The sequence below is a fragment of the Natrix helvetica genome, assembly GCF_964273705.1.
Source record: "Natrix helvetica genome assembly, chromosome: 3".
Taxonomy (NCBI): domain Eukaryota; kingdom Metazoa; phylum Chordata; class Lepidosauria; order Squamata; family Natricidae; genus Natrix; species Natrix helvetica.
Genome location: NC_138549.1, coordinates 83,367,089 through 83,394,395, shown reverse-complemented (window position 1 = coordinate 83,394,395; position 27,307 = coordinate 83,367,089). Strand labels below are relative to the sequence as shown.

The 27,307-nt window shown below is 40.6% G+C and overlaps 1 protein-coding gene across 3 annotated transcripts in view; it reads right to left on the bottom strand.

Annotated features, from left to right (window-relative positions):
- SASS6 (SAS-6 centriolar assembly protein) overlaps positions 1-27,282 on the bottom strand; it is a 32,135-nt gene extending 4,853 nt beyond the window's left edge. For all 3 annotated transcript variants that reach the window (XM_081947718.1, XM_081947719.1, XM_081947720.1), the window contains exons 1-14: positions 27,134-27,282; positions 23,871-23,931; positions 20,038-20,117; positions 19,232-19,336; positions 17,636-17,807; positions 8,303-8,380; positions 7,808-7,927; positions 7,536-7,727; positions 6,659-6,853; positions 5,775-5,864; positions 5,510-5,689; positions 4,871-4,952; positions 1,578-1,696; positions 1,001-1,126 (exon numbers count right to left, since the gene is read on the bottom strand). In XM_081947718.1, the coding sequence (XP_081803844.1) occupies positions 1,001-1,126; positions 1,578-1,696; positions 4,871-4,952; positions 5,510-5,689; positions 5,775-5,864; positions 6,659-6,853; positions 7,536-7,727; positions 7,808-7,927; positions 8,303-8,380; positions 17,636-17,807; positions 19,232-19,336; positions 20,038-20,117; positions 23,871-23,931; positions 27,134-27,201 (1,668 nt within the window). In that variant the 5' untranslated portion in view covers positions 27,202-27,282. The remainder of the gene's footprint in view (positions 1-1,000; positions 1,127-1,577; positions 1,697-4,870; positions 4,953-5,509; positions 5,690-5,774; positions 5,865-6,658; positions 6,854-7,535; positions 7,728-7,807; positions 7,928-8,302; positions 8,381-17,635; positions 17,808-19,231; positions 19,337-20,037; positions 20,118-23,870; positions 23,932-27,133) is intronic.
- Between the last annotated feature and the right edge of the window lie 25 nt (positions 27,283-27,307).

Here is a 27,307-nt window from a genome sequence, read left to right as displayed (position 1 = left end):
ACCAGCGTTCCCCCCCAATTTTTGGCATGTTTTTTTTCACCCTCCCCAGGCTCCAGAGCTTTATAGGAGCCTGGGGAGGGTGAAAACAGCCTCCCCCGCACCCCCCTTGGAGGCCCTCTGGAGGCTTCAGGAGTTTCCCTAAAGCCTCTGGAGCACAAAAAACTAGCCCTACGGGCAAACCGGAAGTTCAGCAACTGACTTCTGGTTTGCTTGTAGGGCGTTTTAGCCCTCTGGAGCCTTCAGGGGCCTTCAGGAGGTGTTCCTGAAGGCTCCGGAGGGCAAAAAACAACCCTATGAGCAAACCGGAAGTCACTTCCTGAACTGGTTTTCCCGTAGGGCTGGTTTTTCGCGCTTCGGAGGCTTCAAGGAAGCCTCCGGAGGGCAAAAAATGACCTCAAAAAAAGGCCGAAGTCAGCTGGCCAGTGCACGCATGCACGCTGGCCAGCTGACAGGGCAACACCTCACACGCCCTGACAAATGGCTCCGTGTGCCACAGATTCGCCATCACGGATCTATGTACTTGCACAATCATTTTGCCAATAATATTTTAAGCAGTTGGAATAATATTCTACATTAAATACAGATGGCCCCACTCTGCCTACTTTTTCTAAAGTTTTAAACTCTTGGTTTTTGCTTCAGATACTTGGATTCTTTGGTAGAATTTGTTTTATCTATTATATTATATTTTATTTTTGACTTATGTAGGTTCCTTTTTTCTGTATGCTGGCCTGAATTATTTTGAGAGGTTGGGGATATGCATATCGATTGGGGGATTATTCTGGCCATTCAGGTCTATACATAAGAAACTGGATGACAAACATAAGGAGTCTTTAGAATTTTTTTTCATCACCTTATGCTTTTCTCCACAGATGGTATTCACCCACAGTACCAGAAGAGAAGGATTTTGTTTTGGGCAGAAATCAATAAAATTGAAATGACATGACTTGATACAATTTAACTTTTTAACTTTATTAAAAAATAAACATCTTAAATTCCTTGCCTTTGTTCCTGATATTTGTTGGTTGGTATTTTTGGCAGCAGCTGCTTCTGGGAAGCTTTGGAAAGCTAGCAAGGGGGAGATGGGATAGTTCAGTCCTGAGTTTAAAGACGTAACCCTATTATCAGCCTGTTAAAAAAAATAAAAAAAATGATTCATACCTGTTGTCTTTGTTTAAGGCAAGCATAGTCAAAGTTCATATATACTACTATTTATATCACACTTTGTGTTTTGCCTAGGTCTAAACTTAATTTGCTTGAAACTAAGATCTTCTGCTTCTGTCAAGACTTGGTTTGAATCCCAGACTGAAACATTTGCTCTCCTCTCTGACCCTACATAGTTCACCATCTATTGATAGAATAGCAAAAGAAGCAAATGGAGGGAAATATACTAATCTCAAGTTTCATATTTTTATCTGGAAGAAGAGAAATTGCTCAATTCCAACTAGGCCCCACCAGCCATCCATTTCTGAAGAATTTACGCAAAGTGCACTCCCACTAAATTCTGTCTTCTTAGAAATTAAACTATGAAAGACAGCAATGTGGTATCAAAGATGAATACACAAGATTTTTACTATTACCATACTATGAGGAGAGCTGCCAGTTCTTGAAACAGTGTTGCTGGAAGTAGATGTTCCTAGCATTTCTTGCTTCCTTGTCAGCTGAATTTCATTTAATTGTTTATTCAGCCATGTGATCACTGCAAAGAAACAACACATTCCACTTTTCATTCCAATTATTTTTAATTTTAAAACAAAATCATAATTAAATTCTGAATGTGTCTAGATAGACTACCCTTTTTTCAAAGTTAAATTTATATTTGGGACAGAGTTAAAGGGGTTCTCTCCCAAACAAAGATTTACAGAATTGCGGTCTTAGTTTTAATATGATTAGGAACTAATAAATCCTATGTGACAAGATGGAACTTTTATGTATCATTGTAAATTATTCATTGTAAGGGAAACAAAATAAATGCATGGGTTGCATTACTACAGAAAAAGGAAATGAATATTAATAAGTGCCAGGAGGGGAGTCGACAGGAAGTTCTTCAGCTGGACAGACGTGGGAGATGTGGGCTCTCAAGAGCCTCAAATGAACCGTGCCTGACAAACCAACTTCGAGGTCCGTTTGGACCGGAACCCCCCCTGGAGGGGGGGGACGAAGAGGACAGCGTTTCATTAGACCCAGGGGGAGGCAACAGAGCCCTCGCAAGTTGGAGATTTGTCTTTTGAATCAGAGTTGGGACGACAGCCTATAAATATGGCTGACAAGATGCTGAACTTCTTGTCAAAGCAAAAGGAACAACAGGACAGTTCGGAAGAGTTGAAAGGCAGATAAGATAATTTATCTAACTCACAGCCATAAATCAAACCTGGAAAAGGCAAAGAAATATTGAGAACATAAATAATATTGATGGTCAAATTGGGACTTTTCCAAAAAGAAAGAAAGAAAGAAAGGGAAAATGGAGGGTTGAACCCCCCCCCCCCAAGTTATTTACTCGAAAAAAAATTTGGACAGAAAGGAGGAAGCAGAGAAATGGCAAACCCACTCAAATATACATTTTAAACTTGGTTGTGGATGTGAAAAAGAAACGAAACACTTTGAAAGATTTATTCTGTTTGAACTTTTTCCAATTAATAAATCCTAACTCAAAAAAAAAAGCACTTCTTACTGATAACTGATGGCCTAACTTTGACTGTTAACTTTTAATTAACTAACTTACATAAATCAGAACTTTGAAAAGTAGGATCGCTGATCACAAGCCTGTTTTCAAGTGATACATTGTGAGTAGCTACAAGAGACCGGACCCGGTAAGGGAAAGAATAACAACAATAATAACGGAATCCAAACTGGGAAATACGAAGGGTTTTTTTCTGTTTTGCTTTCTTCTTCTCCTTCCTTTTCTTCGCTCGGCAAAAGAGTAAGATGGCCCCAGCTTCTCTTCCGGTTTGAATTTAAGATGGTCCAGAGTCTCAAAGTGAGATTTGTATAACTAACTGCAATTTTGGATCTGAACATTAAGGTAGAACAAAAAACTAAGATGGCCACCATCTTTTTCCCCATAGCAATTGAAGCAGACAAACTTAAGGTAGAACAGAACTCTGAAATAAGAACTGAATAACTATATAATTAACTTTGGGACTGGACATCATGGAAAACTGGGAATTTGAAGAACTATGTGGAATTTTAAAGAATATACATAAATCAGTAAAATCAAACCTAATTAGAATTTTGAATCCAGAGAAGCAGATAGCTATAGAAGAACTCAAAGAAAAAAAAGGGGGGGGGGACATTGAATGGGTAGAAGCGGAAGGAAATAAAAAGCAGACAAAAAACTCTTTTGGTCCCGGCAATGGTGTAGGGAAAATTGTGAAAAGGGAAGGTGTCCTAACAAGAGGGAAAAGAAAGCTGACAAAAATGATCTTGGAGGCTGTTAGTGGTATAAGGAAAATTGAAACAGGAGCTTACCCCCCGACAAAGGGGAATATAAATTATTCCTTTGGTCACCTGGGGAAATTTGAAGGGAGTGGATATCTTAAAATAAAGAAAAGGGAGAAGACAGGAGCAGAGAAGTGGGACAAAAGACTTATCAGGAAAAAAACATAATTAGAAACTACTATATGGGAAAATATAAAGTTATGATACGGGCTTTATTCCTAAATATGATAATAAAATGGAGTTGCTATCTGACTGAACATGATAATGGAAAGATAATTAAAGTTAAAATATAGGGATAAATATGAAACTGATATGGGGAGCTCGTAAAGCAGAGGTTTGTGATTTACCTTTTTAACATGATAATCAGACTGAGTTGTGAATTGAGTGAATATGACAATAGAAGGACAACTAAGCATGGGTCAAAATCTATGTAACATGGACATATATAGAACCTTTAAGATGATGAACAAAGTGAGATGTTTACAAAATGGAGAGGGAATATGAAATATACCTACAATAGAAAACTATTGAGATAAAAAGACAGAATCACAAATTGGGGGCATGTAAAAATGTACAACTATATAAAGATAATGATGAGAATAGCTGGGAATTGTAACCAGGTCTACAGCTCGACCAAAATTAAGTTGGGGGGGGGGGGGGGCGTTAAAAGCACAATGACTATATCTGTATACTTTTCTGTTATATTCACTTTTTTTTTTACTAAAAAAGAGAAAAATTAAATATGCATAGTGAAAAAGAATTATAAATACATCAACATAAATGGGAGTTTGCTCAGAAGCTGAAATACACCAAGTAAATGAGATGAAGAGTGGTAAGTAGAGGAGAAAGGTAAGGGGAGAAGGGAAGGATAGGAGAGAGGGCAAAGGGGGGGAGAGGAGAAATGAGGAGTGGTAAGGGGGGAGGAGAAGGAGAGAGGAAGGGAAGTTGAGAAGAGAAGGAGGTAGGGAGGGGGAGGAGAGAGAGAGAAGAAAGTGATGGATAAAGTACAAATATGGTGTATGGAGAGCAGAAGAACCAATAATTGGTTTTGGGGAGTTGTTGGTAAGATGGATTGATGTAAACATTTAACAATACAATATGATGTTGGTTATGTAATAGTATACATGTGATTTATATGTTATGAAAATGGAAAAATAAAAAACTTTAATCAGAAAAAAAAAGTGCCAGGAGGGAAAATAAAATGGCATCCTTCAGAATCATTCTTCAATATTCCTACCATCAAAAATCCTCCAAATATTTGAAAAAGAACTAGTCATCTTTATCTTAAATCCAACATTCACAATTATTGCCTAAACAAATAGATAACAGAGAAAATGCCTAGCCCAAACTGATAATATCTCCTAATAAATTCTATACATTAAAATATATACTGTTGAAATAATTAGATAGTAGTTAATGCAAGAAAGTCACATACCATTTTCATTTGTTTTGAGAAGATGTTTGCTTTCTTCCAGCTTTTGTACTGTAGCTTCTAATTGTTCCTGCAATTTGCATATCTGAAATGTTTTCATATTGTTAGTTATTTGAAATATTTTTATCCATATCAACAAACCAATATTCAAAATTAATCTCAGAAGAAACTTCTCCTAAATAATAAACATCATTGTATAAGTTGTTGTTGAAATCTAAATAAATAAATAGGTAGGTAAATATATAGGCATGTTTGTTTTAAAGGCCATAAAATAAAAAAAATACTTCAGAGTATTTCAAAGCAGCTGGAAGCATCTAATTAAAATTATCTGATCCCAAAAAAGGAAAACAAGGTTCCAGTCTTGCTCATTCTTGGATGGAATACCACTAGAAAAATCCAGGACAGTAAATAAGGTTGAGAAATAGGGGAAAAAAGAATTCCTTAATAATAGTAAATCATTTTTCTAGGAAACCATTTTTCTCAAGGAACTTACAAGGACATAATGTGACTAAGAAATGAGTTAAACTGAGGTAATCTTTACTTCATTCCAGAGAAGAGTATTTATAGGAAAAAAGAAATTATTCTGATGAAAGGAAATCTTGTTTAAGCATTTATTATATAGAAGCAAGACTTTTAAGTTACCTCTTGTTCTTTCTCTCGAAGAGAACTTTCCACTTCCCGTAATTCCTTTTGTTCTTTCTGTAATTTTTCTTCCTTTTCAGCCAACAGCTTTTCTTGCTGAACTGTTACTGTGTTTTTTAATTTCAGCTTATTCATTAACGTTTTTACATCTCCTTGCAGTTTCTTTATTATCTCATTGGCCTTGAAACAAAATTACAACATATTAAACAATGATCAAATGAAATCAAACCATAAACATAAACAAGAATACTATGTTTAAACAAACCTTAAGGAACTCAGTTGACAGAGCTTTCAGTGAGGTTTCCAGTTTTCCTATCTGAAGTTGTTTCTTTTCTGCATTTTCTTCCAGGTTTGCCTTTTAAAGAGAATATGTTAGGAAGATTATGAAACAAATAAAAAAGCAAAATTCTGCATGGATTGGTTTCCAAATATATAAGGAGCTGGTTGTTCTGCAAATCCTAAAATGTGATCTGTAAAACCAGCAACACTTTGAAAGTTTAATGTGTTATTAAACAGCAATATGTTCTACAATCTATAATTTGGGGGTGGGGGAGGAAGATGGTATATGCAATGTGTTTGAACTTCTAAACACAGCCAAGTTCTAGTGAACCATATTACTAGTTTGGCAAAGCAGTTTCAGATTGTCAAAATTATGTTCTATGTTAACACTAAAATAAGCAACTTTCAGTTTTTTTTAATTAAAAAACAAACTACAATGCCACAAGGTTCTACTTTTCATATAATGTAAACCTTATAGGTAATACACAGAAATGCTCTACACTGCAGAGCTAAAATCAAAAGGATGCCTACTTAAATAAGCTATGTTTTTTCCTTGGCTCGCAAGATAGCCATACAACTCCAGGAAAAGAAGTTTGAATTGAGGCAGAGTATGATAAACTGCTTTAAAATGGCTATGACTACTCATTTTCCTCCTCCTGGAATCATGAAGCTATCTAGCTTTTTAAAACAGGTACTGACAGGTATAACTTGCATGTTCATGTCTCTACCAATGGAGCTTTTTATTCTCAGATCAGATAGCACATGCCTAATCACATGCACTTAGCCAACACATAATGTAACATTTTAGAAAATAATGAACTTTAATGACTACATTTGTTATAATAATACTATAGGAAAAATTCTAGGAACCTTTTGCTCTTGTGTGGCTTCTAATACTTCTTTTGTCCTGGCAATAAGCTGGTCCTTATCTTTGATCTCTTGTTCCAAAACAGCAACTCGCATTTGCAGTTGGTTAACTTGCTTTTCCTTTTCATGGCATTCAGCATCTAAGGTAGTATTCTCCCGACGTAAGGATAGAACTTCTTGCTTCACTCTCTGGCATTCCTTATCAAATGGAAAAATAAAGCATTCTAAAGTATTTTAAAGATTTGAACTTGATTTAAAAAGTAGGTATACACTGCAACAACTGTTTAAATCACATAACTGTATTATATTCACCTATTATAAAATGGAATATTTGCTGTATTTTCAATTAATTAATTAATTTATTTATTAAACTTCTAGACCACCCCCTCTCCCCGAAGGGACTCGAGGTGGTGTACAGGTACAAATTTAAAAACCATACACTCGATAATATACATAACTAAAATTGAATTAAATATCCCCTGTACAAATTTATAAAAATTAAAACTTAAACCTTAAAACCAAACCATAAAATTTAAAAATACAAACTGAGGTGGGAAAGCTGGAATTAGGCCAGGCCGGCTAGATGAAACAGGTGGGTTTTGAGTTTCCGGCGGAAGGAGCGGAGATCCGTACTCGTTCTAATGTCAGGGGGAAGGTCATTCCAGAGGGTCGGGCCCATCACAGAGAAGGCCCTTCCCCTGGGCGTCGCCCGCTGGCACAGCCTAGTGGACGGCACCCGGAGGAGTCCCTCTCTGTGTGAGCGAATCGGCCGAAGGGATGTATGGGGCAGGATACAATTGCTTATAAACTATACAATTAGAAATTGTAAGTCATGAAAATCAGTTCTTTAAATAGACACAAATTGGCAAGTGTTACATACATCTTCTGCACTTGATAATTTTGCTTTAAGTTCCCTGACTGTTGAATCGCCTTTGTATCTCCTTTCCATTAAGTCTTTGTTAGCAAGTTCCAGTTCCTTCAGCCTGTTCTGTAGTTGTTGGGCAGTTTTCTGATGCAAGTTTTCCAAGTCTCTTTTCTGTTGATCATTCTGTTGCTGATAATGTGCTTGTGCCTATGAAAAATAGAAAATGTTTTAATAATTCTTGATTTTAAAAGGAATCATTTGTTTTAAACGCTGTATTGTTTACATACCTGCAGTGTTTTTTCTTTCTCGTTTGACAGTTCCTGAGTATGTTTACTATTCAATGATGCTATCTTGGAGGTCCATTCGCTTCTTAAATTATCTAGTTCTCTGCTCTTTTCTGACAAAGCCTAAGAGAAAAAAGCATAATCACTAGGCTTTCATATAATGCTAGAATCTAACTCTAACAGTGTTTTATTAAAGGACCACACTCATAATTTCTTATTTGTATATTTTAAAAAAATATAACAATATAAACATTGTTCTGTATGCCTTCCCAATCCTATATTAAGCTAAATTGCTTTCTTTTTTAAAAAAGGATTGTAGCATATTAAGGCATAAGTTTCCTCTAATGAATTAGACTTTCACCTCTTTTATATAGAGGTTCAGTAATACATGTTCCATTAGCTTTATAGTTAGATACTCTTGATAAAACAAAGTTAAAATAGCTAAATATATTTATTTTGGTTTTCTGTAAATTGGGGCATATTGAAACTTTCTCTTACCTGCTGTGTATAATTCAGCTGTCTTGTAAGGTCCTCCTCTGTTCTGCTAAGTTTTTGTTCCAATAATAACTTTTCTTCCTATAAACAAATGAAAATTTATCAGGCAATATATTTTCAGTCTACAAAATGATTAATTGCAATTAGTAGTAGATATATTCTCCTGGACATTGGAGGACTTTTTTGTCAGCCAATGTACATAGGCTTATACTATAAGATTGCCTTATTTAGCACATCATTTGCAAGCATATTTATACTACAGAAGTTGCACAGGCTGTTTGGTTCTTTTTCTAAATATTTTTAGAATATTTATTTTAAACTAGATAAGGGTGAAATATTTAGACTTCCGTAACAAAGGACCTTGGATTCAATTGATAAAATTTTCATGTCACTGAAGATGTTTTATTTGATTTAATGGACAGTAAAAAATTAGACATTCCTTACTTCTCAAATGGTCTATTAAACTAAGATTTCATTGTATTGCTATTGTATTGCAGGGATCGAAGAGGGAAGCCGGGGGGGTCGCCGGAGGCTCGGGGCGACCCCTGAAGAGCAATAGGTCGAGCAGCTGGCCTTGGCACCTCGTCTACCCCCCCCCCCCCCCCGCTGAGGTGCGATTCCTTCATACTCCAAGAACTGCTTTCGGGCCTCTGGGCCTAAAGAACTGCCTAAAGAACTGCCCTAGGCCTCTGGGCCTAAAGAACTGCCTAAAGAACTGCCCTAGGCCTCTGGGCCTAAAGAACTGCCTAAAGAACTGCCCTAGGCCTCTGGGCCTAAAGAACTGCCTAAAGAACTGCCCTAGGCCTCTGGGCCTAAAGAACTGCCTAAAGAACTGCCCTAGGCCTCTGGGCCTAAAGAACTGCCTAAAGAACTGCCCTAGGCCTCTGGGCCTAAAGAACTGCCTAAAGAACTGCCCTAGGCCTCTGGGCCTAAAGAACTGCCTAAAGAACTGCCCTGGGCCTCACTGGTGGAACGTAGATTATTGTGGACTGTGAGGTCTGTCCCCTCCCATCTTATTATTTGCCTTTTAAATATCTCTCTACTTCATTCTTTGTTAATCTTACATCCTAGACCTGCTACAAAGAGAGACCCTGCCATAGCCATAATCATAGATTGGTCATCATCCCAACTTATTCAAGGTCTGACATCCTTCGACTGCGAGGTTCCCCCCTCTCGCAGGCGTGCCCCCCTGCCCTGACGAAGGCCCACCTCAATGAGGGGTTTATTAACCCAGAGAGGTGGAGGAAGCGGGGGATTAGGGGTTTTTTAGTAAAATGTTTTGTAAAGCTTTTAAGGGGTTCCAGGGAGCGGGGAGGGTTGGTTTGGCCCTGGGGTATGGATACAACCAGGCCAACATGTAGGGTCAAGACGGAAGGGAGGGTCAAGACGGAAGGTAGCGAAGCGGAGCGGGTGGGAGGAAATAACATCCCTATAAGGGGAATTCCAATCACGACGGTCGTAGGGAGGGGCAGGCGCGAGGACACCAGAAGAACGTATAGTCGGTTGGCAGACCGGGGCCACTGGATACGCCCGGTCGCTTGCACCAACCCCCGCAGACTAGGTGGACAGGATCAGCAGAGCCTGGGCCTTAGGCTGATGTTATGTAACGCGAGGTCCGTGGTTAACAAGGCCCCCCTCATCAGTGACTTGATCACAGAGGGGGAGCCGGACCTCGCAGGAATAGCGGAAACCTGGTTGGGCCCAGAGGGGGGGTTACCCCTCAGGGAAATGTGCCCTCCAGGTTACCGTGTATTCCACCAGCCACGGGCCCAAGGTAGGGGTGGGGGGGTAGCAATTATCATCCGGGACGATCTGGCACCGAGAGAATTCACTGTGTCGCAGACATCTGGTTGTGAGTCTCTGGGCGTAAAGTGGGGTCCAGGGAGTCAGTTGGGCCTGTTGATAGTATACCTGGCTCCCCGCCATACATCAACGGCCCTGCCCGAGCTCCTCGAGCGGATCGCGGAGATGGCGGTTGAGACCCCCAAACTACTAGTGATGGGGGATTTCAACCTGCCGTCAACGGGAAAGGCATCCGAGGTAGCCCGGGAATTCATGGCTTCCATGACAGCCATGGGTCTGACTCAAGTAATTCAGGACCCCACTCACGAGCGAGGCCACATTCTGGATCTTGTGTTTGTCTCCGACCAGTGGACGAGTGATCTGGGAAGAGGGCATTTAGTCATCACGCCCCTGTCATGGTCAGATCACTCACTTCTCCAGCTTGACTTCCCTGGCGCTACTCCCCACCGCGGGGAGGCGGAACCAGACTATCCCAGATGGTTCCGCCCCAAGCGCCTGATGGAACCGGATAGGTTCCAGGCTGAGCTTGGGCCATTTCCTGCTGACCTGTCCCGCTCCCGGGCTGAGGACCTGGTAGCCGCATGGAATAGTGCGGCTGCCGGTGCCTTGGACCGGGTGGCGCCTTTGCGGCCTCTCCGACGGCCACGATCGACCCGGGCCCCCTGGTTTAACGGGGAGCTAAGGGCGATGAAACGCCTTAGGAGACGCCTGGAGAGTAAGTGGAGATCCTCCCGCTCCGAAGCTGACCGAACACAGGTAAGAGCCTACATAAGGACCTACCTTGTGGCAATAAGAGTGGCCAAACGTCAGTATTGTGCCACTCTTATAGCGTCCGCAGAGAACCGCCCTGCTGCCCTGTTTCGGGTGACCCGCTCCCTTCTGTCACAGGAGCAGCGGGACCCCCCATTGCAGGGCAGGGCAGAGGAATTTGGAGAGTTCCTGCAGGATAAAATCGATCATATCCGGAGAGGTTGGACCCACTCCAGTGCTCCAGTGGGGACGTCCGGGACTAGTCTTGAGAGACCATGCTGGGAGGAGTTTGACCCTGTTGTCATCAAAGATTTGGACAGGTTGCGCGGGCGACTGCGGGCCACCACATGTTTACTGGACCCGTGTCCCTCCTGGTTGGTGCTGGCCTCCTGGGAGGGCTCACGAGGCTGGCTACTGGGGCTGGTGAACGCTTCGTTGGGGGAGGGCCGGATGCCGGCCGCCCTGAAAGAGGCGGTGGTCAGGCCCCTGCTCAAGAAGGCTTCTCTGGACCCAAAGGAACTAGCAAATTATCGTCCTGTCTCCAACCTTCCTTTTTTAGCAAAGGTTGTTGAGAGTGTGGTGGCTCAGCAGTTTCCGCGTCACCTGGAGGAAGATGATTATCTAGACCCGCGCCAGTCCGGCTTCCGACTCGGTCACAGCACGGAGACGGCCTTGGTCGCGTTGGTGGATGATCTCTGGAGGGCAAAGGATGAGGGTTGTTCCTCCATCCTTGTTCTATTAGATCTCTCGGCGGCCTTCGATACCATCGACCATGGTATCCTATTGCGCCGGCTGGAGGGGTTGGGGATTGGAGGCACCGTGCTACGGTGGTTCCACTCCTACCTCTCTGGCCGGACGCAATGTGTGTTGACGGGGGAGCAGAGGTCGACCGCAAGGCCCCTCATTTGTGGGGTCCCACAGGGGTCGATTCTCTCGCCTCTCTTGTTCAACATATATATGAAGCCGCTGGGCGAGATCATCCGTAGTTTTGGGGTGAGTTACCATCTGTACGCTGATGATACTCAGTTGTACATTTCCACCCCAAACCACCCCAACGAGGCTGTCGAAGTGATGACCCGATGTCTGGAAGCCGTACGGGTCTGGATGGATGACAGCAGGCTCAGGCTCAACCCCTCCAAGACAGAGTGGCTGTGGTTCCCGGCTTCCCGATTCAATCAGCATATTCCATCGCTGACCATCGGGGATGAGCAATTAGCCCCGGTGGAAGGGGCGCGCAACTTGGGCGTCCTCCTTGACGATCGGCTGACCTTAGAAGATCACGTGGCGACCGTGGCAAGGGGGGCGTTCCTCCAGGTTCGCCTCGTGCGCCAGTTGCGGCCCCTTTTGGACCGGGAGGCCTTGCGCACAGTCACTCACGCGCTGGTGACGTCCCGCCTGGACTACTGTAACGCTCTCTACATGGGGCTCCCCTTGAGGTGCGCCCGGAGACTGCAGTTGGTCCAGAATGCAGCCGCGCGGGTTATTATGGGGAGATCGAGATTCTCCCATATAACACCTATCCTGCGCGAGCTGCACTGGCTTCCTGTGGCCTACCAGGTGCGCTTCAAGGTACTGGTTACCATCTTCAAAGCGCTCCATGGCACAGGGCCTAGTTACCTGCGGGATCGCGTCCTGCCCCATACATCCCTGCGACCCACTCGCTCACACAGGGAGGGGCTACTCCGGGTGCCGTCCTCTAGAGAGTGCCTGGGGACGGTGCCCAGGAGTAGGGCCTTCTCTGTGGTGGGCCCTACCCTTTGGAATGACCTCCCCCCAGACATCCGGACAACAACCGATCTTCGCTCCTTCCGTATGAAGCTGAAGACCTACCTGTTTTGTCAAGCCGGCCTGGCATAACGTTACTATCTTGCCACCCCAGGTCATTTTACAATGGGAAATTTTGTTTTTAATATTTTTGGGGTTTTAAACTTTGTAAGTATGCTTATTTATGGACTTATTTTTACCTCCTCTGCACGATTTTATGGTGCTATCTTGATTATTGCTCTGTACGTCGCCCCGAGTCCCTGTGGGGAGAGGGGGCGACTAATAAGTTCAATAAAATAAATAAATAAATAATAAATAATTATTTGATTTGAACCATTTCATTTGAACTTTCCTGTGGCTGGTGATTGGAGCTGCTGGCTGGAAGGGGGGAAGCAGAGAGATAAAGAGGAATAGGTAGTGGCCCTTTAACTCCATTTCATTTGAACTTTCCTGTGGCTGGTGATTGGAGCTGCTGGCTGGAAGAAGGGAAGCAGAGAGACAAAGAGGAGTAGGTAGTGGCCCTTTAACTCCTTTTCATTTGAACTTTCCTGTGGCTGGTGATTGGAGCTGCTGGCTGGAAAGGGGGAAGCAGAGAGATAAAGAGGAATAGGTGGTGGCCCTTTAACTCCATTTCATTTGAACTTTCCTGTGGCTGGTAATTGGAGCTGCTGGCTGGAAGGGGGGAAGCAGAGAGACAAAGAGGAGTAGGTAGTGGCCCTTTAACTCCATTTCATTTGATCTTTCCTGTGGCTGGTGATTGGAGTTGCTGTCTGGAAGGGGGGAAGCAGAGAGACAAAGAGGAGTAGGTAGTGGCCCTTTAACTCCATTTCATTTGAACTCATATGTCCATAAACAAAAATAGTAATAATACATTCTGGATTAGTGCGCTTGAAATTGTGATTTTATTTTATTTCAAAATGACTGGTTTAGTTCAATGTAATAACTGTCTTGCACCTGTCTTTCGCAGTACTCTTTTCAAATTTGGATACTGTCCCCTTTGTAAACAAATTACTAGTCTACACAGACAGATAACCTATCTAGAATCTCTAATCTGTGCTGTCCAAGGAGAAATTAGGTGTCCAATTCGGCCATTACACTCTATGGAGATGCCACGCTATCAGCCGCCCCTACCGCATAGATCCTGCAGGAGAAGAGCAGTCTGGACAACAGTGGGATCTGGCAGGGTGAGAACTGTGAACCATAAACACAAAGCTTTTGCTGTGACCCAGCATAACAGATATAGTGCCCTTGCTGATCCTAATGGGGACACTAAAGAGACAGGTCAAGGTAGTTGTGATAATGATGACTCAAATAAGCAGGGGATCGTGGTCCAAAATGAAGAACTTACTTCGAAAGGTGAAATAGGGAACCAGGTATCACACATTAATCGCACAAGAAGAGCAAGGTATGCAAAAAGAGAAGTCACCTTCTGGTTGGTGATTTAATCATAAGGGATGTAAATTTAGGAAAGAATATGGAGGTTTTAAAAGAGGTCAGGTGTCTGCCAGATGCTACTGCCAGCAGAGACAAGAGGTGTATTCTTAAGATAGTCAAGAATGCAAGTAAGGACTGTGATGTTGATGCTATTATACATCTTGGCACAAATGATCTGTCCCAAAAAGATGTACTTTCTGTGAAGAATGATTTCCAGAGCTCGGGATATGAACTTAGTAGTATAGGTTGTAGGCTTATCTTTTCAGAGGTTTTACCAGTATATAAGGAACAAAAAGAGAAGGGCCAGTGTGTAGCAGAGTTTAATGTGTGGCTAAAGGAGTGGTGTAAAAGGGAAGACTTTGGTTTAATTAGTCATGGTGTCTGCAGCTGGTCCAATGAAAAACTGTACAAAAGAGATGGGTTGCACCCATCCAAGAAAGGGACTGAGTTACTTGGCATTAAATTTACCGATTTTCTGGATAAACATTTAAACTGGAAAGCGGGGACAGAGAATTAATTGATACAGAACAGTATCAATCAGTATCAAACAGCAATCTAAAATTCATAGGGTTATCAGTGCATGTAACACAGATGTTTGTGCGGATAAGATTATCACTCCCGCTGTCAAGCAAAACCAAGCAATTTAAAAATGAGTGCCATACCATGTGCATGAATCATACAAGTGGCAAGAAAATAGGGGCAGTCAGGCATAACACAAGTTATGTAGATAGTAAACACAGGGTCAATCAAAATGGATTCAAATGTCTATACACCAATGCACAGAGTATGAGGAATAAACAGGGCAAATTAGAAATTCAAGTAAAAGAGAGCAGATACGATATTGTTGCCATTACAGAAACTTGGTGGGATGAAACCGACAAATGGAACATACAGCTAGAAAGATTTAAATTATTTAAAAGAAATAGACCAAATAAGAGGAGGTGGAGTTGCACTATATATAAGAAATAATTACCTCTCTACAGAAATAGAGAACAACAATGATGAGAACTATCTTGAATGCATTTGGGTCAATATTAAAGGTTGGGAGGGAAATGACATTGCCATAAGTCTATACTATAGGCCCGCCCAACCAAGCAGAGGAAGTAGATGAACTTTTTGCTAGTCAGCTAACTAAGGTATGTAGGAAGCACACTACAATAGTAGTGGGGGATTTTAACTACCCTGACATCAACTGGGAAACAAACTCTGCACCAAGTGGAAGATCCAACAGGTTCCTAACAAATCTAGCAGACAACTTAGTTTCCCAAAAAGTAGAGAAGGGAACAAGGGGATCAGCCATATTGGACTTAATTCTCACTAACAGAGAGGAAATGATAGAAGGTGTTGAAGCCACAGGAATTCTGGGGGCAAGTGACGATGCAATATTGGAATTCAACATTATGCAAACACAAGTAGTAGAACAAAGTGAAACTAGAGTCTTGGACTTTAAGAGAGTTAATTTCAATAAACTTAGAGAGAGCTTGGGAAAAATTCCATGGATGAGAATCCTCAAGGGGAAAACAACTCAAGAAGCTTGGGAAATTTTGAAAAATGAGATTACAAAAGCTCAGTCTAGCACAATACCAAATGAAGAAGAAAAATATCAGCTCCCAAAAGAAACCAGCATGGCTGCATAAAGAACTCTCTGAAAAATTGAAAGACAAAAAAGATAAGTACAAAAAGTGGAAAGGGGGGGACATAATTAAGGCAGAATATCAGCAAATAGCCTGAGAATGTAAAGATGAAGTGAGGAAAGCTAAGGCTCACAATGAAGAAAGGCTTGCCACAAAGTAAAAAATAACAAAAAAAGCTTCTTCCATGTTAAAAACAAGAAAAAGGTTAAGGAAACAATTGATCCATTGCTAGGAGAAAGTGGCAATAAGGTGACAAGCAACAGGGAGAAAGCAGAACTATTTAACTCATGTTTTGCATCTGTCTTTACACAAAGGGATAAAACAGTCCAACCTATCAAAAACAGCACCACAAAAATCAGATTAGGAACACAAGTTGAAATAGGGAAGAAAATGGTAAGTGAGCACCTGTCTACCCTAGACGAGTTCAAATCACCAGGACCGGATGGATTGCACCCCAGGGTTCTGAAGAAACTGGCAGATGAGATCTCAGAACCACTGAATTATATCTTTCAGAGATCCTGGAGCACCGGGGAGATGCCAGAGGACTGGAAAAGAGCTTATGTGGTTCCCATCTTCAAAAAAGGGAAAAACAGATCCATGAAACTACAGACCTATCAGCCTGACCTCAATACCAGGAAAGATTCTGGAAAAGATAATCAAGCAACGAATTAGCTAACACCTAGAAGCAAACAAAGTAATAGCCAGAAGCCAACATGGGTTTGTCAAAAACAGATCATGCCAGACTAATCTTATTGCATTCTTTGATAATGTGACAATGGAACTGCATCTTCATGGAGGGAGGTATGCAGTGGAGTATCCCAAGGCTCTGTTTTGGGCCCAGTACTCTTCAACATCTTCATCAATGATTTGGATAAGGGAATAAATGGGGAACTCATCAAATTTGCAGATGACACCAAGCTGGCAGGAATAGCCAACACTCCAGAACATAGGCTAAAGATACAGGAAGATCTTGACAAACTTGAACATTGGGCACTATCTAATAAAATGAAATTCAATGATGAAAAGAGTAAGGTTCTACATTTAGGCAACAAAAACCAAATGCACAGGTACTGTATAGGTGGTACCTTGCTCAACAGTAGTAACTGTGAAAGGGATCTTGGAGTCCTAGTGGACAACTATTTAAATATGAACCAGCAGTGTGCAGCAGCTGCCAAAAAAGCCAACACAGTTCTAGGCTACATAAACAGAGGGATAGAATCAAGATCACGTGAAGTGTTAATACCACTTTATAATGCCTTGGTAAGGCCACACTTGGAATACTGCATTCAGTTTTGGTCACCACGATGTAGAAAAGATGTGGAGACTCTAGAAAGAGTGCAGAGAAGAGCAACAAAGATGATTAGGGGACTGGAGACTAAAACATATGAAGAACGGTTGCAGGAACTGGGTATGTCTAGTTTAATAGAAAGAAGGACCAGGGGAGACATGATAGCAATATTCCAATATCTCACGGGTTGCCACAAAGAACAGGGAGTTAAAGTATTCTCCAAGGAATCTGAGGGTAAAACAAGAAGCAATGGGTGTAAATTAATCAAGGAGAAAAGCAACTTAGAACTGAGGAGAAATTTTCTGACAGTTAGAACAATTAATCAGTGGAACAGCTTGCCTCCAGAAGTTGTGAATGCTCCAACACTGGAAGTCTTTAAGATGTTGGATAGCCATTTGTCTGAAACGGTACAGGGTTTCCTGGCTAGGCAGGGGGTTGGACTAGAAGACCTCCAAGGTCCCTTCCAACTCTGCTATTGTATTGTATTGTAAATTAATTCTAAAAATATAAAGAATGTTAAAGCTAGGACATTAGTGAGTCTTAAATTCAATAGCCCTGTGCCATTTAACATCATCTTTTACTTCTCTTAATGACCAAAAATAATTATTGCCAAAAAAAACCTTATGTATGTATGTATATATGTAACTGAAACTATCATTTTACCTTAGTAGATTTGAGGCAGGATGCCAAAAATTTCTTGATTTCACCATCATTTCCTGGTAAGAATTTTAGTGATAAATGGGTAAGATGTTTAAATGGATTTGTCTCAACCACATTTAGAAATGAAGGTGTGTGATCTAAACTAGATCCTGAAGAAATCAGCTGTAGCAAAAACCTAAAAGGAAAATAATATCACATAAAACAAAATATTTAAAGTTACCCTCTCAAAACCCTGCCTTCTCGAAAATGGCAAAGCTACTTATATACCTAAGGAACAATGGGAAATCTTTGCTGATGAATATTTTTCGTAGCCCCAAATCCCCTTCAGTGCACTGCTAAAACTCAACACTGTGGATTTTGGTGATTTTTAGAATACAACAGCTGCCCCCAGGCCTCTACTTCAACCAGCTCCATCACTACCAATGAGTGTCACCTCAAGCCCCATGCCATGACCAGCTGTCCCAGCATCATACCACAAACCCCTAGCTGCTGCCATCCCAACATCACAGGGGGAAGCTGCCCTTTGGCACAAACCCTCAGCTGTCCTTTTTGGCTGCTCTGCATAATGGCATTCTTTGCAGTCAATGGCAGTGGCACCTGGGCTGAGGTAGAGGCCTGTGACCTTCAGCAGACTCTCCCTGTTTCTGCTGTCCTAAGCCTCTACTTCAGTCCTAGAGCAATTGGCAAAGCTCCTGCCATCAAGGAATACTGCCTCAATCTCCATACTATGGCCAGCCAATTCAACATTGTGGCACAAAGCCTCAGCCACTGCTGCAAAGCTCCAGCTACCTAGCTAAGCTACCCCAGCTCCACAGTGTGAAGCCCCAGTGGTAGCCACCTACTCTGCCCTGTACTCTACTGTCCCCAGCTGACATTCATTGCCTTCTTCCTACTGACAAGATGTGTCAGTCTGGCCCTTTATGAGGCAGTTGCACCTTGGGAATGTCTTACAAGATCTTAGTAAGGAGATGTGCAGCTTCAGAAAGAAGGCCAGTAGCTGCCTTGTGAAGAACCAGGCCAGATACAACTTATCCGCGGTGGGAGGAAGATGTCAAAAGTCATCTATGGATGGCGGGGCAGTGGAGCACCGGGCAGAGTGTAGGGTGGTAAAGTACAGGATAGCCAAATGGCAGAGTGAACAGGAGTTAGGCAGGTGGGGTAAGTTGAAGCACACCCTATAGTAGTAAATGCCAAGTACCTGAATTCTGACCATGTGACTACAGGAGGCTACAAGTAACTTTGAGGACCAGGCTTAAGTATAATATGATATGCCATTATAACTTTGAACAGTTGCTGAACAAACTGTTAAGTAAGGACTACCTGTAAGATAGAGATATTACTTCTGGTTGTGTTTTCCGCCTAAACTACCTCATAGCGCTAATATCCAGCCCCTAAAGAAGTAATAAATAAGGGCAGCTCTGAGCCATCAAAAGATTTTACAAGCAAACAAATGCAAATGATCCTATTGTCTCTCCTTTTTTAATTTTAGTTTTACTTACTTGAACTTAATATTCTAAATAAATGATAGATTGATTTACAAATGCTATTTATATTGTTTGATTTGAAAATGATATAAAGTACAGTTTATGTATTACTAACCTTGGGATTTCTTTATCTTGTTCTTGGATGCAGTGCTGAAGAAGATCTATAAATCTCTGAGGAAAAGCAGAAAAATCTACCAGAAGACTTTGCTGAAGTTTTAAACTACATAGAAAAAAAGGAAAAAATTAAATTACACTTATCAATGTAATGTGTGCTAAGATCAGACAATTTTCAAGACATTTCTTTCAAAATCCAAAAATTCTAAAGTGTTCGCCCCTCCCAAAATTACAATTTTCTTACGACTTTTTGGAATGCTACCACAATTTCTGTCACTTCAATTAATCACTTATTACTGCATTAATACTCATTTCCCTTTCTAGCATTATTTATTTTTAGCCCAGTAGTTTTCATGTAACTCCTAGAACATGATCCTGAAATAAGGGTGCCTCTCTCTTCGAAATGTTGAAAGTCTAAATCAGTGTTTGTCAATGAAACTTGGCAATATTTAAGATGCATGGACTTCAATTCCCAGAATTCCCCAAGCACTATGGTGGGAAAATTCTAGGAATTGAAATCCACACATTTTAAAGTTATCTAGTTTGAAAAATATTGGCCCAAATAGATCCATGATTTAAGGTTAGTATTCATAATTCATGCAAAGAAAGAACAAAACTAAACATATCAAACATCAGTGATGTTTCCATATAAATACTGAGTTATATACTTTACCTAATCCTAACAATATAGAGATTAATTTGGTTATTTTTATAGCAAGACTATTACACCAATATCTTTTATTACTAATGCCGGATAGTGTACTTACAAGTAAATCTATAAAAATCAGAACATTCATGAATACCTACCTCTGAAAATCTTCCTCAGAAATAACAAGATTATAAAGGAAAAAGGGATCTGAGTCCTCAGTTAGCCGAACAACTAAATCCTGAAGGAAGATAATGTGAATTTCAAAAATTAAATGTATTTCTCTAGAATAATTATTTCAATAGTACCAAATGGTACTAAATCATACGATTCATAAAATGCTTAAAACTTCTATGTGACATACAAATCCTCTGAGCATTGCAAAACAATAGAAGTATGAAGTCTAAGAGTAATCCTCATTCCTAAATAATTCAAGAGAGATCTGACTGCAAAATTGATCCAAAGTGAAGGTAAAGTGATAGAAGCCTCCTATCTGATCCATCAACTTTTTTTCCAAGGCCCAGCTCATTTTTGTTGGTCTTTCCCATTCTACATCTGAAAACAGGCTTATCAATACTGTATATTTGATCCTTAGTTAGCAAATAACATGCTATGTTTACAAGTTCCAATTTTATGGATGTTTTAATTGAATTGTTTTAATAAAATTTAAGATAGGATGCAGGTGTAGAATGAGGCTTGGGAGTTTTTGATCCAGATTCCACTCTTTTACCAACTACAGTATTAAAAAAAAAACTTTTTGAGATAACATGTTTGGGAGTGGAAGCTACACTAGTGTGTCATTATGAAAGGCAAGTAAAAAGAGATATGGCCTAGGACAGGAAGGGCAACCAAAAACATTGATAATCTTCATGGTGCTATTTGAAAGAGAAGAAGGGCTCCATAAGAAGCTAGCCAAGAGCAGTGCAGAAAATATAAATGCCAAGAAACAATTTGACATCAGCATTCTTGAAGAGGACTAGCATTAAGAGGGAGATGGTTAAATGGCGCTAGTAGCTTTGAGAGCCACACCAGTGGTGGGGGCCTGGAGAAGTCTAGCTGCAACATCAGTTCAACAACCATATTCACCTTATTGAGACTGGAGGTCCCCACAGTATAGCTGTAGTTAGTTTCAATAAAGGGGAATATTTGTAGCTAAGGGTTGAAATGAGGGGTCCTTGGTGTTCTCTAAGCTTGATTGTTTTGTTGCATCTGATGATATTGCCTAGTTTGGGTAATGAAACTTCTGCAAGAAAACAACCAAGTTCAGTGTAGCTAGTTTTCCAGTGAAAGATCCAGGAAGGGTAAAAACAGTAGTGCTCTAAGGACATCACAGAGTCTAGGTTAAAACATTTGCTGTTTGAAAAGGAGGAGGGAGAGTTGGCAAAGAAAGATAATTTTTTATGCATGCCTTTGAATCAATGTTCACTCCTGGCAACTGCCTGGACAACTCCCTGCAATTTTCTTGGCAAGATTTCAGTAGTTTGCAGGAAACAAGAGATATAGACATAGCAGAACAAATAAGATATTCAAACAGAAATAAAACACAGGTGTAATTATAAGAAATAAGGCATATATATAAAAACATAGGAGTAAGTTATCTAGAAATCTAAGAGAACTAAGTATAATGACAAAAATAAGTACAACACACAAACACAGTAGCAAATATTTTTGTGTACTAAATCCTCCTTTGTAATAAAGGGAAATAAAATTCACCTCTACTTTGTGATCCTCATTCCTCAAAACCTATGGTTGTGGGACTGCTATCAACAAATATTTATTCCAATCAGCTAAAGAACCCATAGAGGTAGTTAACATAAATACTTTGAAGAATCCTCACATATTATGCTACTTATCACTTTTTCTATTGTTCCTTTAGCCCATTTATGCCTTGTCCATTTTCTAAATTTATGGATGAATAAATGGGGATTTAATTTTATAATTAAAACTAGCATTTGAATGAATGGCCTATATTAATCAGTGAAATCTTGGTGGAGTGGAAACTTAAACCCATATCTCTCAGCAAAGTCCAAGCCTCAGCTACTACATTCTGCTAGGTAACAACTTGTTATGCATCCACAATAAATCACAATGAAGTGGAAAAATTGTCATTGGAAACAGAACATTCTGGAAAAGTCTGGAACATTGCTTCCCACAGCATCATAGGAACCTCTTCCCAGACTATGTTATTCTCATGTAGGTTCAGCAATTTCTGAAAGTAAATCCTACAAATTAGAATGTCAGGATTTTGGCAATTGCTTCAAAGTATTTACTTCAAGCAAGTTTCCCTTTTAACAGGAGTTATTAAAATGAGTTGAACTATTTTCCTTTTAGAACTACTTCACTGTCATTTCTTTATGGTGGAGACTTTCTCTGTTTCTTTCTAATGATCTTTCTGTGAGCCAGCAAGATTTTTTTTTACTAATAATAAGAGAAACCTGCAGCTGACTGCTTAAAGACTGAAACTTTATCAGTCTGTGAAACAAATTACATAAAAGCAGTTTGAGGTGTGCCAAAGAGGAGAGTGTAACCCCAAAAATAAGCTTTATTCATCCAGGGTACTGTAACTTGAACATCTTGAATGGTTGCCTAGAATAGCATGATCCAGGAGATTTCAACAATAGGGACTGGAGGCTAAAACATATGAAAAGCAGTTGCAGGAATTGGGTATGTCTATTTTAATGAAAAGAAGGGTTAGGGATCACATGATAGCAATGTTCCAATATCTTTGAGGGCTACCACAAAGAAAAAGGATCAACCTATTCTCAAAAACACCTGAAGACAGGACAAGAAGCAATGAATGGAAGCTAATTAAGGAGAAAACTAACCTAGAACTGAGGAAAAATTTCCTGACAATTAGAACAATTAATCAGTGGAAGAATTTGCCTCCAGAAGTTGTAGGTGCTTCAATACCGGAGGTTTTTAAGAAGAGATTGGACAACCATTTCTTTCAAATGATATAGGGCCGTGATGGCCAACCTATGGAACGCATGCCACAGGAGGCGTGCGGAGCCATTTGTCCGGGCACATGAGGCGTTGCCCTGTCAGCTGGCCAGTACTCATGTGTGCATTGGGCAGCTGACTTCGGCCTTCTTTTGAGGTTGTTTTTCGCCCTCCGGAGTCTTCCCTGAAGCCTCCAAAGCGCGAAAAACCGGCCCTATGGGTAAATCGGAAATTCAGGAACGGACTTACGGTTTGCTTGCAGGACCGTTTTTCTCCCTCCGGAGCCTTCAGGAGGCTTCCCTGAAGGCTCCGGAGGGAGAAAAATGGCCCTAAGGACAAACTGGAAGTCTGTTCTGATTTGTCACTTCCGGTTGCCTCGTAGGGCCGGTTTTTGTCCTCCGGAGCCTTCAGGGAAGCCTGTGCTCCCCCTGCTTTTGGCACGGCAGCCAAAAAAGGTTTGCCATCACTGGTATAGGGTTTCCAGCTTGATCAGGGAGTTAGACTAAAAGACCTCCAAGTTCCCTTCCAACGCCATTATTCTGTTATAATATTCCAGATCAACATATTTTGTATATTTTTATTAGATAAGAAAAAAAAGTAATTTTCTCAGGAGACAATTACAAAGTACAAAACTACTAAATAAATGGGAAGGGAATACATATGAAAAATTAGTCATAATGATGTAGTGAAAGATCGAAAGCCAAGTGAAATATTGAGAGGGCAAATTAACATGCAAATCTGTGCAAGAGTATTGAATGAAGGGTAGAAAAGACACTGAATGATTAAAATGTTATTTGGAAATACATTATTTGATTAGGTTGGCCCCACTTTGCCAATGTACAGTTATCATGGAATATTACTTCCAGGTTTATAAGTTTTTTGCTGTTCTTTAGTGACAAAATATTATTTTTCACAATATTTATTTTGATAAATTATCAACAAAGTCTATTGTTCATGAAGTCATAAGCTAGGCTAGAGTTAGCAAATAAAATTTTAAGCAGGGTCATTTATTGTAAAAACTGAAAACAAAAAGCATAATGAGGGAAATACAAACCTTTCTATGAATGGGATTTGTTGTTGATTGCATTTCAACACTCACTCGGACCTTTATTCGTCTGCAAAATACATGTAAGTGCATTCAATATATTGATGTAACAGCAATGTATTCTTCAATTGATAAATGAAATGTTGTATTTTAATTCAAGTAAAGGTGATCCATTAAGAAAGTTTGTACAGAATTATATCTATCATAAAATCAATATATCATGATTGTCTTAAAGTCAATATTTCCTGTTAGCTTTCTAGAAAGCCCTTAAAATATGGCTCTACGTTTGCATTGTTTAGATGACGGTAATCACCTGCAGTTTTTTTATGTTTATTTCTATTTATTATTATTATGATATCATAGTTTTATTGATTGTTATATTGTTTTAATTGCTGCTAGTTCAACATATTTTGTATATTTTTAAAAGAAAAAGATTCATTTAGAATCATGTTCAATAAGATGAATAACTACATAATTCACTAAATCAGTTATGATTCTCTATATCACTATATTAATCACCACTCACACCAATCAGTTTTATTAATGCAGCTTAATAACTAGACATTACTTTGCATGAATAACAATATTCAGACAAATATTATGACATGAAAATAGTACCATTCATGTATAAGAAAGACAAACTTTAAAGAACCAACAGGTTTGCAAGAAGTTGGGAAATAAAGTTTTCCTTAGAGAAAAAAACCAAAAGCCCAATGAGAGTTGAGACTGGAGAATTATGGTCTAACTATTCCGAGCAATAATCTTGCACCTTTTACCATGGTTTCCAAGGGGTTGTAGTTAGTTCTGAATAGAATATGTAAGAAGACTGCACAGTCCTACATAATCTGAAATAACAATAAATTCCCACCAAATTCAAGGTGGGGATGCCTGGATTTACCATTTATTTTATGAAAAGGTAGGAAAAATTATTTATTCATGATAAATAAACAGAGTCCTTCAAAGATGAGTATATAGCATACAGCATCAGATGAGAACTACACTTTCCAAATTATTTTTTGAACACTTTATCATGATTCTCTTCCTTTCTCCAGGGTTGCAGGATTCTACTCTCTTCTTTCTTTTTTAACCACTGAGTGAAGTCATCTGCCAGTTTGGGATACAACATCCTCAGTATGCTGATAATACCCAATTATAATATTTTGACTCCAGGGCAACCAAGTAAGACTGTCAAAGTTCTGTCCCAGCACCTGGAGGTTATATAGGTCTGGATGGAGAGGAACTGCTTCTGACTTAATCCTATGACGATTGAGTAGCTGTGGATATTTGTTTGTCCAGATCTGGGGATATTCCACCTTTGATCTTGAAAGGGTAGCCCTTCCTGCTTCAAGGGTGATAAACAATCTGTGGGTTTTGCTGGACTTGCAGCTCCTGCATCCGGCTGGTATCCCAGTTAAACTCTTTTCTATATCGGGGGCTACGCTTCCGACAGTCACTCATACTCTAGTTACCTGGCAATTTGACTACTAAAATACTCTACATGGGGCTCCCCTCGAAGACCCACCCAGAATCTTCAACTGGTCCAGAATATATCAGTATGCCTATGTAAAACCTCTGCTTGGCAAGCTGCACGAATTTCCAGTTTGTTTCTAGCTGGGATTCAAGGGGCTACCTTTGTTTCCTATAAAGCCCTACATATATAATGCCTAATTACCTCAGGGACCACCTGTCTCCCATAACATTTGCCCAGCTAACTCAATCCTTCAGGGTTGGCACACTTTGATTGAACAATGTCATCTCTCAGGATCATTTCTCGGGTCCTGAGAGATAACATTGTTCAAAGGAACCCAGAGTGTGCCAAACCTGCAGGATTGTTGTTCTCCCCGACAGTCAGATGGTTCGCTTCTTCATCCAAGTTTTTGGCAAGAGACATCAAAACCCTTCTTTTTATTGTGCCTGCTATCTTTTTAAAATTTTGTATGTTTCACTATTTCTTTCTTTGATTTTTGAGAGCTGCACAGTCATTGAGACTTAGGCAGCATATAAGTCAGACGTTGGTTGCAAATCCCGATGCTATCGGTTCATTTGTGCTCGCACAACAATTTTGTGCATGTGCAGAAGCATCCGGATGGGTGGACGGAGCCTCCCACTGCCGCCACTACAGGTTCACCTGATCCAGGCCAAACCAGGAACTTCAATAAATTATTATTAATTTGTAATATCTCTGATTCCAAAAGTTATTCACAGAATCGCTTATTATTCTTTAAACACTATAAGGAAAGCTTGCTAAATTAAAAATATCAGATCTAAACTGTAAAAATCCAGACAACTGCAGATGATAGCAATAAAAATTCTACTGGTTGTCTGGATTTTTGCAATTCAGATCCAGTGGTTCAAACTAAACAATCCACACTGAGAAATCACAAGCAGATGTTAAAGAGTCTTTCCTCTCCCCCCCCCACCTTTTCTTCCTGACATCCTTCCAAAAGCTTAACAACCAAGGAAGAGACAGATATTGATAGATGACAATTGACTCTAAGAGTCTCTCTTGCTCAATATCTGGCTGTCACATTCAACTGTTAAAAGCTTTGGAAGCTCCACCATGAAAAAGAAAAGAGTCCAAGATATCTTTAAAATACCTTTAAAAGAACATGTCTAGCTGCTGCATAGAGACAGGCACATATGTGGCCGTTTATCATACATTATAAAACATTAGGATGGATCATAGGCAACTGGAGCGTGTGTTAGAAAAGAATAAGCAATGGTATCCATCAACTTAACACGGTTGAAGAGAACAATGTGTACATTTCCAGAATCGCCTCCTCAGCCTATTGAATCCAGCAAAAACCACGCTATACACACCCTCAAGCTTGCAACAGTTGTTTAAAAAGCCTCATCGATCACTCCCAGCGGCCGCAGCCTGAGAGAAAACCCCCGAGGCTTTTCATTCATGACCGTTGTTTGTTTTTTTTCTTTCTTTTCAAAATTGTGCGGGGTTTATAGAAAAGCTCCTGTTCCGGAAAACCTATAGCTTCTTGTTTTTGAAAGGTTTGGGGCAAAAGTTTTAAAAAAAAAAAGGGGGGGGGATGAAAGAAGCGGAGGCTACTCCCGAAGAGAAGTTCCGCCCCGCTTTCTCCTGGCTGGTCGGGGAAAAAGCCAACCGTCCGTAAAGTAAGGACGAGGGGGCGGGGGGGGGCACACTCCAAGGCAGGAAAAAAAGAGAAAGAACTTCCCCCTCAGTCTTTAGCCGACTGCGAAGACCCCAGACTCCCATTCACCCGAAGGAAGAGAAGCCGCGCCGGCCGGCGCCTCACCTCTCCTCGCAGCCCTGGCATTTCATCTGCACGGGCACCAACTGGCTGAAGAGGCTCTCCGACGCCATCTTGCGCTTTGAGTTTGGCGCCCTGCTCCCGCGGGGGGGCGGGGCGGGGGAGAGCCAGGAAAGAGCGAGGCAGGAAGGGCGGGGAATGAGCTACGCGCCGCCCGGG